Source organism: Odocoileus virginianus, chromosome 30 (genome assembly GCF_023699985.2).
Source record: "Odocoileus virginianus isolate 20LAN1187 ecotype Illinois chromosome 30, Ovbor_1.2, whole genome shotgun sequence".
Taxonomy (NCBI): Eukaryota; Metazoa; Chordata; class Mammalia; order Artiodactyla; family Cervidae; genus Odocoileus; species Odocoileus virginianus.
In genome coordinates, this window is record NC_069703.1 from 38395808 (window position 1) to 38411745 (window position 15938).

The window sequence follows — 15938 nt, forward strand, 5'->3', positions numbered from 1 at the left end:
AAGCCAGTTCAAGTGTGTGTGCATGTTTCTGTTTGAAATGCATACACAGTTCCTGAAACAGGAATACATTTTAGGGTATGTCATGGAGCTAGTTTATGGTTGTTAGTGAACTTCTCAGGGATACACTAACCTCTTGATATCTTATAAATAAACAATACTGATATTAGTTTATAAATATAATCTTGTGTAGAACATATAACTGGATTTAATAGCAGTTGAATTTTCTGTAGTCCACAAATAACTTCCTCACAAGAATTCCAAGACATGGTTTTTAATTGTGATCTGTGCCTGTAGCCTTCTCCAGGCAGGGCAGGAGGTGGTCTGCAGAGGCAAAACAGAGACAAATTGGAAATTTTTCTTTTTTGGCCACATCGCACAGCTTTCAGAAAGTTAGTTCTGCGACCAGGGATTGAACCCTGGCTGTGGCAGTGGAAGTGCTCAGTCTTAACCACTGGACCACCAGGGAGTTCCTGACAATTTAGAATTAAAGCAGTATTGCTCAGTCTATGAGGGATAATCCATGCTTCTTTAGCCTTAAGAGAGAGAACCCAATGCAAATGCTGAATCAGGAGGGAAGGAGATGCATTTAAATATTTTTGTTTCATTTTAAGCCTTTCTAAATGCATTTTTATTCCTCACTTTCCCCTTCCCTTCTTAGTGATGCTTCCACTTATGAGCTATTTTCTCCTCATATCCAGGACGTCCCATCTATGTTGGTGTAGTGGGCTGCTTCTCAACAGAGTCTTGGGGCCTGTTCCTCCAGGCTGAGCATTCTGAAGTGAGACCACCTGGCACACTCATCCCTAAAATCCTTGGAATCATCTCCATTCTGAAAACTCCCCATTCTCCGTTCTCCCTCCCAGACAGTGGTGGATATGGGAGCAGACCAGCATATAGGCTTACTGGGGCTGAATTTTGTTTATTTAGGGGGGTATACATAGCATCTATGATGTTGGCTTTTTCATTAACTTGATTTGAGACTCTGCAGACTCTCTTTGTATTTCAGGTATCACTGACTTTAAACTTCTTGAATTGATCCTTCTAGAAATGCTTGATTTAGATATTCTGATTACATAGGGGAAGGAACCATAAAGATCATCTTTCTGGTTAGCTTTACTGTTACTGTTTGTTCTCTGAGCAGCTAGTTTGACCATTCTGAAGAAAATGGATGTGGCACTGATTGTCCTATCACGTCTGCCAGGATGCATGATCCTATAAAAACTACTTCAGGGAATGAACCATTCTGAATGCCCTGCTTTATGAAATCCTAAACCAAGACCCACAGACTTTAGATTCATCATTTCTGTTTTGTGCTGTTTATGATGTGGGCTGTGTTTGAATGACCCAGAAAAAGCTCATTCATAGCCTTTAGTTTAACCAAGAGGCCTTAAAGTTTGCCTTCTGTTAGGTCATTTTGTTCTTGAGATATTGCCACTGTTCTTGCTGACTATTGCTATGGCTTCACCAAGCCAAAGACTTTAAATTTTCTGTTCAGAGTGTTTTATTGCATTGGGGTTACCAGCAATGATTGTTTTCCTCAAGTAGGATGCTGATCCTTAACTTAGGTGCATGGTCTTTCATAATGTCCTCTGGGAAAGATCTTTAAAAATAATTTTTTCTTTAAATATACATGGTAATTTAAAAAGTAGTAGCCTAATAACTTGAAAATTTGGAAAAAATTTTTCTGCAGCTATGAAAATTATTTACATACATATGCAAGTTCCATTTCACTGTTCCTGCATTAGCAATCTTAATCTATTCCACTTATTTGCATTTCTTTTAAAAGTTTATATACAAGGTAAATTACGTTTTTTCTTCCCTTTTTACTTTTTCCTCATGCTTTTCCTTCACTTGGGAAACATTCTGACAAGACTTTAAAAACATTAAAAAAAAAATTTTTTTTTTCTCTTTTGGCTGACCAGGGATTGACTCCATACCCCCTGCAATGGAAGTGTGGAATCTTAACCACTGGACCACTGAGGAGGTCCAAGACGTTTTTTGAACTGTCCTTCATTTTTTTTGGTTCTACCAGTTTATTGCTACCAACCCATCTCCCTCCACCCTCATGCACGTGTGCTCAGTCGTGTAACACCATGGACTGCAGCCCGCCAAGCTCCTCTGTCCATGGACTTTCCCAGGCAAGAATTCTGGAGTAGGTTGCCATTTCCTTCTCCATGAACAGTCCTTTTTTTAATGTCATGGAAACCAAAAAATTTTTTTTACTGAATATTTATTTTGAATTCAGTTCCATAGTAAATGTTACCAGTTTTGTTTCTTTACTATCTATTGTGACTCCCTCTCAGTTTTTAATCACAATCTACTTTTAAATTTATGTTTTTATTCTTTCATTTTTATCCTCTCATGTCTTCAGAAGATTGTTCTCTAACAGTTTTCCATTGACCATATACTACCATATTTCTTCAGTTTTTTTTTTGGCCTCACACATGACATGTGGGATCTTAGTTCCCTATTCAGGGATCAAACCTGAGAGCCCTGCAGTGGAAGTGCAGAATGTTAACCCCTGGACTTCCAGGGAAGTCCTCTTATTTATTTTTTAAATATTGAGGCATGTTTGATTTTTCTCTTTTTCTTTATTCATTAGCCTTTCGTATCATATGGAGAGAACCCATTACTTTATAGAATTTTTTTTAAAAAAACACTTTTCTCATGGTTTTATACTTAGAAAATGCTTTAATCTCTTTTAGTATCCTATGAAATTCACAGCTTCCATCTCAATATTTTATGGTTTGTCAAAATTATATAGTTTCTTCAAAATTATTTTGAAGAAAATTCAAGTTCATTTCTAGCTTTCCTTTCCTGAGAAATGCACTTTTTGATCATATTTGTTTATTGTTTGATGGGCAATGAACAATGACCTCTAGGCACATCTTGTGGTTTATTGTTTCTAAAAGACATTCTTTTCCTTTTCTTATCATTTTATTGTGTTCTCCCTCTAAAATACACCTGAAAGATTAGACTTAACTCTGTGTGGCCTTTGAGGACAGATCCAGGACCAATGGATGGGACTGATGAGCAGATTTTGGCTCAGCCTGAGAAAAGATGTTTTTGGAAGAGACAAGCTTCCTGGATAAATAGCAAGTTCCCTGTCTTTGGCAGTGTTTAGAAAGAGACTAGATCTGATTTTCTGCCTTAGTAACGTAGCCATCTCTTTTCATTTTGATTCCCAGCAATTCTTATTCATCAGGAGTTACAGAATTAGACAGTACAGTCCCTACACAGGAAAGACGCATTGAGTCAGCAATTTATTGATATGGGAAGAATCTTCCCTCAAGAAGCAGGTAGAGTCAAATCTATCTTGAGAATGAAGAACAAAGCTGAAAGCATCATGCTTTCTGATTGCAAACTGTACTACAAAACTGCAGTAATCAAAACAGTATGGTGTTGGGGACTTCCCTGGTGGAACAGTATTTAAAAATCTGCCTTCCAATGCAGGGACATGAATTCAATCCCTGGTTGAGGAATTAAAATCCCATATTGCTGCTGGGCTACTGAGCCCATGCACTAAACTAGAGACTCCTGCGTGCCACAGTGAAGAGCCTGCACAACACAGTGAAAGATCCCATGTGCCGCAGCTAAGACCTGACTCAGCCAAAAACAAAACAAGAAGACCAGCATGGTATTGGCACAGAAACAGACACGGAGACTGATGGAACAGAATAAGCAGCCCAGAAGCAAACCCACATTTATATGGACAATTACTCTACAACAGAGGAGGCAAGAGTATACAGTAGGGAAAAGATAGCCCCTTCACTGAATGGTGTTGGAAAACTAGACAGCTACATGCAAAAGAATCAAACTGGACTACTTTCTCACACTGCTTACAAAAAATAACTCCAAGTAGACTAAAGACGTAAATGTAAGACCTGAAAGCATTAAATTCCTAGAAGAAAACATAGGCTCTTTGACATCGGTCTTAGCAGTTTTTTTGGAGTATGTATCCTCAGGCTATGTAGTCCTGTTTGTTTACTTTTGCTTTTACAGAGGACTGCATCAAACTCAAAAGCCTTTGCACAATGAAGGAAACAAGATGAAAAGGCAGCCCACTGAATGGGAGAAGATACCTGCAAATAATATACCCAATAACGGTTAATATCGAAAATATACAAAAAGCTCATATATTTTAACATCAAAAAACAAACAAACAAAAGAAAACAGTTCTATTTAAAAATGAGCAGAGGACCTGAATAGACACCTTTCCAAAGAAAACATACAGATGGCCTATAGTCACTTGAAAAGATGCTTAGTATTGCTAATTATCAGGGAAATGCAAATCAAAATGGCAATGAGCTACTGCCTCACACGTATCAGAACAGCTGTCGGATAGGTGTTGGCAAGGATGTGGAGACAATAGCACCCTTGTGCTCTCTTGGTCGGAGAAGGCAGTGGCACCCCACTCCAGTACTCTTGCCTGGAAAATCCCAGGGATGGAGGAGTCCGCTAAGAGTCGGACACAACTGAGCGACTTCACTTTCACTTTTCACTTTCCTGCATTGGAGAAGGAAATGGCAACCCACTCCAGTGTTCTTGCCTGGAGAATCCCAGGGATGGGGGAGCCTGGTGGGCTGCCGTGTCTATGGGGTCGCATAGAGTCAGACACGACTGAAGCGACTTAGCAGCAGCAGCAGCCGCTCTCTTGGTAGGATTGTAAGTTGGTGAAGCAACTAGTATGGAGGTACCTTAAAAAATCAGAATTGCCATATAATCCAGCAATGTCATTTCTAGTAAGTTATCCAAAGAAAACAGAAACACTGTTTCAAAAAGATGTATACATCCCAGTGTTCACTGTAGTGTTAATTACAATAGCCAAGACAATGAAAGCAACCTAAATGGCTGTTGATAGACAAATGGCTGAAAAGCTATGGGGTGTGTGTGGGGGTGTGTGTGTATACACAAACAATGAAATACTACTCAGTCATAAAAAACAAAATCTTGTTATTTGCAACAACCTAGATGAACCTAGAGGGTATTATGCTAAGTGAAATAAGTTGGAGAAAGACCAGTATTGTGTGATCTCACATATATGTGAGTCTAAAATGCAAAGCAAAATGAAACATACTCATAGGTACAGAGAACAAATAGGTAGTAGCCAGAAGGTTGGGGGGTGGGGGGATAGGCAAAACAGGTGAAGGAGATTAAGAGCTATAGACCTCCAGTTATATAATCAATAAGTCACAGGGATGTAACATACAACATAAAGAATGTAGTCAGTAATAATTTTTTATGGTGCAGATGTTTACTAGACTTAGAGTGATTGTGATATATGCAATGTCATATTATGTATGAAACTAACATAATATTGTATGTCAATTATATTTGAGTTAAAGAAGCAGGTAGAGCATATTAGCCCATTACTCCGTTTCATTTGTCACTCGGGTTATGGGTTTAAATAGATTCTGTTGGGTTGAGGAAAGACAGTCCCTTAGCAAGTTTGGAAACTGGTGGAGACTGTGATGGACCCTTTCAATATTTTCTCCTGCATGCCTTGTTTTATTATTTTACATGTTGTTTTTGTTACCCAGTAATTCTGCATACTTATCAGTTAGCAAAGCAGTGATCCATTGTTCCTCTGACATCCTTCTCATGTGCTTCATGTAGACTGAGGGCAGAATATTTTTATCAATGGACTGTCTTCCCATTCTAGCCATAGAAACACTTAACTTGGTAACTATGAGGAGGTTTGTCCAGCAGTTCACCGTGTTATTTGGAGTGTCTACCTGTGTAGAAAATCGATGATTATTAGATGTTCAAAGTGTAGGAAAGATCTAACAGCAAGGGGGATCTGGAGTAGTTGCTATATTGATACAGAGTGTTGGGAATCAGTATTGCAGTTTTCTAGGAAAAACCGGTTTGTGTTTTACTTTACAGGTTGCCCTGTGAGAAGTAAAGAGTTTCCTTTGGGTAGGTCTCTAGAGAAGGGTAGGATTTAACTCTGTTGGCAGTGATTTCTTAACTTGTGTGGGTCTAAGACACCTGACCAGACTAAGGAGAGCCTCGGATCCCCATCCTAGAAACCGCTCCGTTGTATGTATGCATAGAATTGCATATACAATCTCGGGGGCTTACAGATTGCCTGAAACTTTCGTGGTTAAGACACACTACCAAAAGGACAGAGTTCGCCTGGTGGCACTTTGACGAAATGTAGTGCTCAGAGGCCGTCACAGGGAGGGCTCTGCTGACGACCCAGGTTGTGATGTTACTTTGCAGTTTGCCGCCTTTTTGTTCCTTTCCTAACTAAATATCACAGAATTCTTGATACTGGAAGTGACAGTGCACAGGCCAATTGTAGTAGGGGAAGTTGGCTTCTTTCCTGTTAACTTCGTCTTCTTTTTTTATCATTTTTTTAAAAGATTATAACTGAGATGGAAAGCAGCAGCTTCTCAGCAGCTGTACCACATCATGGGATTTGGAGCAGAAAACAAAGAGTCAAAATCTCTATGGGGATCTTTAAAGAAGAATGCATGAAATTACAATTTATCCAGATTCTAGAGAAATTATCTGATCACAAAAAATTATGACTCTCACCCACAATAACTAGGGATCTTCAATGAACCTGAAACAGAATATCTTTGGCTCTTATGAGGTGGCATTTATTTTAGTCCTGAATGTGAGCAGAGATGGGCTTTGCAGGTGGCGGTGGTGGTAAAGAGCCCACCCTGCCAGTGCAGGAGACATAGGAGACATGGGTTCGATCCCTGGGTTGGGAAGATCTCCTGGACGAGGGCATGGCCACACGCTCTGATATCCTTGCCTGGAGAGTCCCCATGGATGGGAACTTGACAGTCTACAGTCCATGGGGTCGCAGAGTCGGACACGACTGAAGTGACTTAGCACGCATGCACAGCATGCCCGTGAGCAGAGATGCTGCGGGAATGCTGCAGGTTGTGACCTTGGTTGGTATAGTTACCTGATGGCCACCTTGCCTGTGCAGTTTAGCAAATACTCCCAAGTTGGATGTGTATTGTGCTTGATGGCTGAGATTCAACTAGTTGCTCCTGCTCTTGAAGTTGCAGTCAAGTGGCCTATAATGTGACCTCAGGTAGAAAAAAGTTTATGCGTCCAACTGATATTTTCCCCCTCCATTTTTCCCCTCAGCTTTTCCCCAGATTTGGCTCTGGACTCACCAGGCACTGACCACTTTGTCATCATTGCCCAACTGAAGGAGGAAGTAGCCACTCTGAAGAAGATGCTGCATCAGAAGGATCAAATGATTTTAGAGAAAGAGAAGAAGGTACTGCTCAGTTAGTGCTTCTCAGGTCAGAGTGAGGCAGGCAGGTAAAATATGTGGTACAGGGCATGATGCTCGCTGTTGAACGGATGTTTGTTGGATATATACCATTGGTGCTCTGAGAGAGATACCCAGTGGCAAGGTTGGGATGTCTTAGGGAGCAGCTTGCTGTCTGCCAGGATCATGGCACGGCATTACCATTGTCAATCCCCTTCTGTCAAGTGGTTTAGAGGGTTGATTTTTCTTTCTTTCATTTGGAGGAAGCTTCCACTTCTAAGGGAGGACTGAAGTTGACTGAGTTTGCAGAGATGATGTGTAAAGCCACAGTGTCCACCTCTTATTTCACAGTGGGGCCTATAGCAGAGTGCTACTCTTCTCAGCATAAGCTGTTCAGGGAGCTTGTAATCAGAGGGTGCTGAGTGACCATGGAGTTGAGACAAGAGGAAGTAGTCATATAATTGGAATTTTTAATGCTCTCAGGCTAGGGGAACCTGATGCCTCCATCTCTATTACTGGGATGGCTGTGTCCAAGGGACAGTAGTGCTCAAAATATGTAGACTAAGTCTGCCTCATCCCCAGGCAATATTCCGGTAGGCCTTCCTGTAGTCACTACATCACTTTGTTTCCATTGGTGACAACTCCCTTCCTGAGTGACCTACTCTCTAAGCTCATTATTATCTTTAGTGATGTTTTATTCTGGTCTAAGAGTCATAGTCCCCTCTTCAGGGGAACTTTTTTATGTCCTTTTTCTGGTTCGTGTCTGTTATTTCTTATTTTCAGATTCTTAGGGAATGTCTCATTTTTGCCTTATTATTCTAATAACTAATAATAATAGTTAACTTTCATTGAATGCTTTGGCTCAGATGGTAAAGAATCTGCCTGCTATGCAAGAAACTGGGGTTCAGTTCCTGTGTCGGGAAGATCCCCTGGAGAAGGGAGTGACAACCCACTTCAGTATTCTTGCCTGGAGAATCCCATGGACAGAAGAGTCCAGTGGGCTACAGTCCATGGGGTCGTAAAGAGTCGGACACAACTGAACAATTAACACCTTTATATCTACCTAACCCTATTCTAAGTGCTTTATATGTATTAACTCATTTATCCCCATACCACTTTGAGGTAGGAATTATTATCATCGTTTCATAGGTAACAGTGCCTTCCCCTTAGGGTTCCTTCCACTAGCTCTGTTTTCTCCCTGAGGCTATATGTTGTTTCGCACTGTGTTGGGAATGCTATGATGAGTGCTAACAGACATTTATGTTAAAACATTTTTTTATCTTAATTTATTTTTCGTTGCACTGGGTCTTTGTCGTGGCGCGCGGGCTTTTTGTCATTCTGGTGGCTTCTCTTATTGCAGAGTACGTCTGTAGGTTCTGGGCTTCAGTAGTTGCTGCACACAAGCTCAGTAGTTAACGGCTTGTGGGCTCTGGAGCATGGGCTCAGAAGCTGTGGTGGAAGGGCTTAGTTGCTTCGCGACACGTGTAATCTTCCCAGACCAGGGATTGAACTGGTGTCCCCTGCATTGGCAGGCAGAGTCCCATCTACTGGGCCACCAAAGAAGTCCTGTAATGTTAAAATCCTTATGTGCATTCTTTGTATCTGATTCCTCCCTCATCTTATAGATGAGAAAATGGCCTGAAAGAGATTAAACAGTCCGCCCAAATCACACAGCTGGGGAAAGGCAGAACAAGGGATGAACCCAGATCTTTCTGACCCTCCCGTTCTTTCTGCTGTGCTGTTTCTACTTTGCCAGTAAGGTGGAGGTTCGTGGGAAGAGACCAGTATTCTTTTTAGTTTACTACATGACTGTCAGATGAAAGCAGACCCAAGTATATTTTCTTTATGAACTAGATCAGAATGGCACATTAAAGAAAGGATTTTTGCAAAATAGAGACAAAATGAATGCTTGTCTCTAGTGCTTTGCAGTTGCAAGATCTTAATTCCCTTATCTACCGCAGTGAAAGCACCGAGTCCTAACCACTAGATCTCCAGGGAATTCCCACAAAGTTAGGATTTTAAAAGGAGCAAAAACAAATAGTAGATTGTTTCCCATAACTTTCAGGATCAAGATCACATTCCTTGGCTAGAACACAGGCTCTTCCGCATCATGCCTTCCTCTCTGTGACCTCATCTCCCGACACACTCATCAGTCATCTGAATAAGTTCTCAATTATCTTGCACCCTGCTTGTGTCCATACTGTTCCCTTTGCTTGGATGCCCTTTTCCGTACCTCATGTGCCAGTTGCTACGTGTATCTCACAACTCAGCTCACAGCTCATTTCTCTGATTTAATACCTCTTCTCTGTGCTCCTTGAATAGCATAGTCAATAGAAGAAGGCCTGGAGTTTGAATTCTGACTCTGCTACTTGCTAACCACTTAACTTAATCCTTTCTAAGCCTTGATGTCCCCATCTAAAAGGAGGAACAATAATGTTACTATCCCACAGGGTTATCGTAGGATTAGATAAAATAATATAATCAAACAGTTTGCCTGGAACAGGGCAAAAATTCAGTAAATGACAGCAGCTGTTATTTTCATGGCTTCTCTCAAACTGTCAGTCATATTTGTTATAATCATTGATTTACTTGGAGGTGAGAATTTGAAAGATTATTGCCTATATTGAATATGCCTATATGAAATATCTAAAACCTTCTAGAAAGTGGTCAGTGGCAGACATGCTAATTAATGCAGAATTTTGTGTAATTTTCAGGAAATCACTAGGAAAAAATAGGATACATGGTTCCCTGGCTTTGATTTAGGTATGGCTGTTTAGGAAAGCCCTGGGTTTCATTAATTTAGGGGACTATTTAGCTCTCTGGTATCAAAACATTTTTCATTGCACAGAAATTTCTTCTGGTCACTCTGCCTTTTTTTTCCCCCACAGATCACAGAGTTGAAGGCTGATTTTCAATACCAAGAATCTCAGATGAGAGCCAAAATGAACCAGATGGAGAAAACCCACAAAGAAGTCACAGAACAATTGCAGGTAACTCTACTTATTTAATATGATAACTCTGGTGTATTTAGCTGATTTTAAGTGATCTTCTCTTAGATTTCTTTTTTTCTCAGAGAATTGACATGTCAGTTGACATATTAAATCACCTTATAGATGACTTTTATTATTTTCTCTTGGATGTGTTCTAATCTTTTTACCTCAAAAAACAGTGGGATTAATAAATGTGTTCTTTGATTTTTGGATAAACCAGATGTGATTCCAGATGTCTAAATTGTAAATTCTGTTTATCCAACACACTAAAGCACTCCATGGTTGGTTTGTGTTGCATAGAGCGTCCGTTTGTAATAGTGGATCCCAGGAGATGCAAGTACACTGATTAACTGCCAGCAAATACTTTCTTCCCTCTCAACCAAACCCTAGAATTGTCTGTTGTTTTCTACCTCTAGAATTTGTTCACCTCTTCCTGATCTCTACATTGTCTCCCTTAGCATCTGTATGAAAAACATCCTATCCTGATAAAATTTCCTTTGTGCACTGATTTTTTTTTTTTTTTTTAGGCCAAAAACCGAGAGCTCCTGAAGCAGGCAGCTGCCTTGTCCAAGAGCAAGAAGTCGGAGAAGTCAGGAGCTATAACCTCTCCATGAGAGACCACGAGAATGCTCCCGGCAACAGCAAATGGATTCCTTGGTTAGGGTGGCAACCTGGCTGTTCTCTGGGAATTGCAAGCTTCCTTAAGAAATCTCTGTATTATTACAGTTATCCTTCTTTGTGTGACTGCGTTGGGCTGAATGGAAACACCTGGTTTGTGCTGTGTTAGGACTGCATGCTTGAATGTTTGGGGTTTTAAGCTCCCCTCTCTTTCTCTCTCTCACTCTCTTACACCCTCACTCCCTTCTCTCTACCCGCCAGCCCTTCTCAGTACTACTGTCTCTCTTTTGCTACTTTTTTTTTTCCTTTTTGTGGTGGTCACTGCTCAGTGTTATGTGCAGAATGATTTTTTTTTTTTGATCCATTATTGCATCCTGCCATACCCATGAGCAAGCAATTTGGCATTAATTACATATCACTGCCACCCTCTGAACTTTGAAAACTGCCACCTTAAGACTTGGTACAATGGAAGAGACTTTTTCTCTCCAATAAACCTTTTGCTTCAGGGTATACTCTTGGGTTTTTTTCCAGGTATATTATGTATGAACTTTGTACTATGTATAGCCAGAGTTTTATTTATTTTTTAAAAAAAGAAACTTTTTCTTGATAAAGGAATAATGGTAGCCTAGCTTGTTCTTCTTGTAAAAGTGATGCTTCTTTAAAAAAAAAAAAAGTACTACTCTCTTTTAGTGAAAGAATCAGATCTTTTCTTTCTTGTTACCTTGGAGTCTTAAAAAATGATTGCTAAGGTGAAACAATTCAATATATAAGTATGGAGTTAAGTGCCTTTTGGAGGGTTTCTTGGAAGAGCATGTAAGAAGATACTTAAGGGAGGCAGCAAAGATTTGGCGAATCTGTCTTTCTGAGTAAGGGCAGAAAGAAAGGTTGTCCAGGTTGTACTGGACACTTCCCTCTCCCTCCCCTTTCTTGATTGTTTTATGTGACTGATTTTAAATTCCCACACTGCCACCTCTTTTTTAAAAAAAGAAAATGCTCTTATATCAGTTGTCATACTGGGCCATTGTCAGATAACTTTTTTTTAGATGATTTCAAAATGGGATAAGATTTGGACTACAGAGCATTTTGGAAGTTAGTATGAGCTGCTCAACTATGGACTCTGAGTGTGACTGGGGGAACGATATCCCTGTATGTACTGTCTCCCCACTCTTCCTCACCCACTGCTGCCTGTACACTCCCTGCTTTTAATGGAAACGTGTTGAAAACAGGTGCTTCTCAAAAGCAGCTTGGCCCCAACCTGAACTGTATCCTGTTTTCCCTTCTTGACCCAGTAGGCACATGGATTTACTTTTCATGTGAGAGGATGAATTTGCATTTCTAGCCATACTCTCAGGTCCTCTGTGATGTTTGTAAAAGAAATTAGAGATGTGTGGTGTGCCATGGAACAGTAAAACCAGCTACTTTGGAATCCTTTAACGCAGGGGGCGATACTGGAGTTAGAGGTAATCATAAGGGCAGATGACATTTGTACCTCAAACTACCAGAAGTGTAGCAGTAAGTTTAACTTACTAGGCATTTCCCAGGAGCAAATGCTTTTAATTGGTGAACATTCTCACGAGTGGAGCCATGCACTTAATTGGACAGAGATGTGGAAATGAGTGACTTCCTTCGGATAAGAGGAACAATGGACCATGTTGCTTATCACTCTGGTAGGGGATGTAATTTTCTCTTCTAAGCAAGGGAAATGGCAGTGCTAAATAGTTTTGTAACTTTTTGAATGAGGAAATTTTAGGTAAAGACAAACTGTCAGATAATATTTTTCAGATGCATTTACATTGACTATGGGGAAAAGATTGTGAAAAAAGTTGCAGTCATGGTTTTTTTTTTTTTTTAATTTTAAAGATTTGAGAAATTCTGTTACCTGAAGTGACAATGTAAAAACATATTTAGTTTTATACTAAATCTTTTTTTACGGTCTTGGCATTTAATATAAAGCAAATCCATACATTTTCTAACTTTCCACGAGTTCCAAAAAGAGAAGGAAGAAACCTCAGTCTTGAAAATTTTGGTTTTTAAAAATCATGATACTGTTTTACCATAAAATTGAGTAGCTAACTTTTGGTAACACCTTTTGTTTATTTGTATGTTTGTAATAATGGACATTTTAAAACACAGGAATGTTTTGGTTTGTACAGACTTTGAAAAATGTGTGTTAATAAAAATTCATATTGACTCAAGTATAATTATTGGTTTGGGTTTTTTTTCATTTATTTCTTGCTGGTTCACCAATAGACATATCCCATAATCCCCTTCAACCTAGAAAAGAGTCAATTTGTCTTGCTTGTAGACTTTAAACAATTAAAATCCTAACAGCGCTAATAGGGAGTTTTTATGTCCATCAGAGAATAAGCTAATTTCTTTCTTCTGTGATTGTATTTATTCAGTTCAATTGCTTGCATTATAAGCACTGGTGGGCAGTGAGGATACAGCCAGGAAGACAATTGACAAACTTACTCTCCTCATGAGGCCCCCATTTAATAGAATATTGGACAATGCCATTATTCCTTGATTTTGTATTTACCAGTATTATTCACAGTTAATATGGGATGAAGCTTCATACAGTATGAATGAAAGGTTTATGATATGCCATCTCAAGGACAGGAATGTGTTGGTTTGAAACCCTGGCACTAATAGGTTTCTAAATTAGTAAGTGCCTTTCAGACATCATGGCCACATCCTGGTCATTCTCTTCTGTAGGCTCAATGACAGCATATTTTATAGGTGCTATGCTTTGAACGTTTATTCCTGCTCTCCCTCCTTGCCAGGGGCTTCCCCGGTGGCTCAGATGGTAAAGAATCTGCTTGCAATGCAGAGACCCAGGTTTGATCCCTGAGTGGTTAAGATCCTCTGGGGAAGGGAATGGCTACCTGCTCCAGTATTCTTGCCTGGAGAATCCCATGGACAGATGAGCCTGGCAGGCTACAGTCTTTGGTGTCGCAAAGACTCAGGACTGAGTGACTAACACACGCACCCTGCCAAATTCATATGTTGAGATCTTAATGCCTAGAGATGGTAGTATTAGAAGGTGGGGCCTTTGAGAGATACTTTGGTTCTGCCCTCGTGAATGGGCTTAGTGTCCTCATAATGGAGGCATCAAAGATATCCCTTGCCCCTTCTACCATATGAGGAGAGAACCAGAAGGTGTCTGTAATGAATCCGGAAGAGGGTCCTCACTAGAGTGCAACCAAGCTGGCCTCTTGATCTGGGACTTCCTAGCCACTAAAAATGTAAAAAATAAACTTCTGTTGTTTAATAAGCTACCCAGTCTGTGATATTTTGTTCTAGAAGTCCAAACAGACTAAGACAGTAGACTATGTTTATGATCATCTTTATTGTGTGAATCCTCTTAATTTACGCATTTGTTGTTTAGATGCTAAGTTGTGTCTGACTCTGCGACCCCACGGACTGCAGCATACTAGGCTTCCCTGTCCTTCACTGTCTCCTGGAGTTTGCTCAAACTCATGTTCACTGAATTGGTGATGCCAACCAATCATCTCATGGTGGCCAAAGTATTGGAGCCTCATCTTTACATCAGTCCTTCCAATGAATATTCAGGGTTGATTTCCTTTAGAATGGACTGGTTGGATCTCCTTGCTGTCCAAGGGACTCTCAAGAGTCTTCTCCAGCACCACAGTTTGAAAGCATCAATTCTTTGGTGTTCAGCCTTCTTCATGGTCTCTCACATCCATACATGACTATTGGAAAAACCACAGCTTTGACTATATGTGCCTTTGTCGACAAAGTGGTGTCTCTGCTTTTTAATTTACTCATTTACTCAACCTTAAAGACCACTAGAGGGGAAGAATATAATATAAACAGAGAAAGACATTATCTAGTTCTTCAGGAAAGTGAAAATGAAGTGAAAGTGAAGCTCTTCAACAAAAGACCTTAAAGTAACTTAGCAGACTTTTGGTCCCATCCTTTGCAGTTTAAGACCATATGTTTGGAGAAGGAAATGGCAACCCACTCCAGTACTCTTGCCTGGAAAATCCCATGGACAAAGGAGCCTAGTAGGCTACAGTCCATGGGGTCACAAAGAGTCGGACACGACTGAGCAACTGCACTTCACTTCATGGCAAAATGTCTGGTGTGAAACATGTTTATCTTAATTTCCATGAAACAACATTCTGCAGTCTAATAAAACTTTTATCTACTGTACATAGAAAACACAAGCCTAACTTTTAAGTGTATTTTAAAGTTATATAACAATGCCTTTATATCGGATGACTATCAAAAAAAAAAAAAAAAAAAGACCATATGTTACCTGCAGTGTAACAATTCTCAGGTAACCGTCATCTAGATTCTTGGAGGAGGGGCCATTTTTGGGAAAGCCCAAACTGTCAGGAGCTGTATGTAGTGTTGCGGTTATTATTCCTACACAACAAATTACCCCAAAATTTAGTGGGTCTTTTTTTTTCTGACCAGGGATTGAACCTGGGCCATGGCAATGAGAGCAGTGAGTCCTAACCACTGGACCAACAGAGAACTTCCCAAAATTTAGTTTTTTAAAACACCCATTTTAATATGCCCACAGACCCAGCTGATCGAGAATCTGGACAGGGCATAGTGGGGATGACTAGTCTTTGTTGTGTAATTTTTGGGTCCTCAGCTGGGCAGATTGAAAAGCTGAAAGACACTTATGGGAGCTGGAATCATCTCTCTGAAGGCTCTGTTGATTTGTGTATCTAGTGCCTGGACTGAGATGATAAAGTCTAGTGATGCTAACTGAAGCACCTATATAACGGGCCCCTCCATATATAACTTGGCCTTCCCCAGCATGGTGGCCTTTAGGTAATTAGACTTCTTCCATGGTGGCTCAAGACTCAATCGCACAAGCGATCCAATGAACAAATCTGAAGCGTGTTTCATCTTCTGACCTGTCCTCTGAGGTCACAGTACCTCACTTCTGCAGCATTTTATTAGTCAAAGCAGAAGTCCACCCAGACTCCAGGGGAGGAGACATAGATCCCTTCTCCTGATGAGAGGGTGACAAAGTAGAAGAGCATGTAGGATGGAAACTACTGTGCTGGCAGTTTTTAAAAATACAAACTGCCACATGGGGAATGGAC

General features: G+C 40.2%; 1 protein-coding gene across 2 annotated transcripts in view; it reads left to right on the top strand.

The window, feature by feature from the left end:
• Positions 1-13052, top strand: part of FAM76A (family with sequence similarity 76 member A) — a 28344-nt gene extending 15292 nt beyond the window's left edge. For both annotated transcript variants that reach the window (XM_020909129.2, XM_020909128.2), the window contains 3 exons: positions 7114-7249; positions 10132-10233; positions 10761-13052. In XM_020909129.2, the coding sequence (XP_020764788.1) occupies positions 7114-7249; positions 10132-10233; positions 10761-10847 (325 nt within the window). In that variant the 3' untranslated portion in view covers positions 10848-13052. The remainder of the gene's footprint in view (positions 1-7113; positions 7250-10131; positions 10234-10760) is intronic.
• Positions 13053-15938: the final 2886 nt, after the last annotated feature.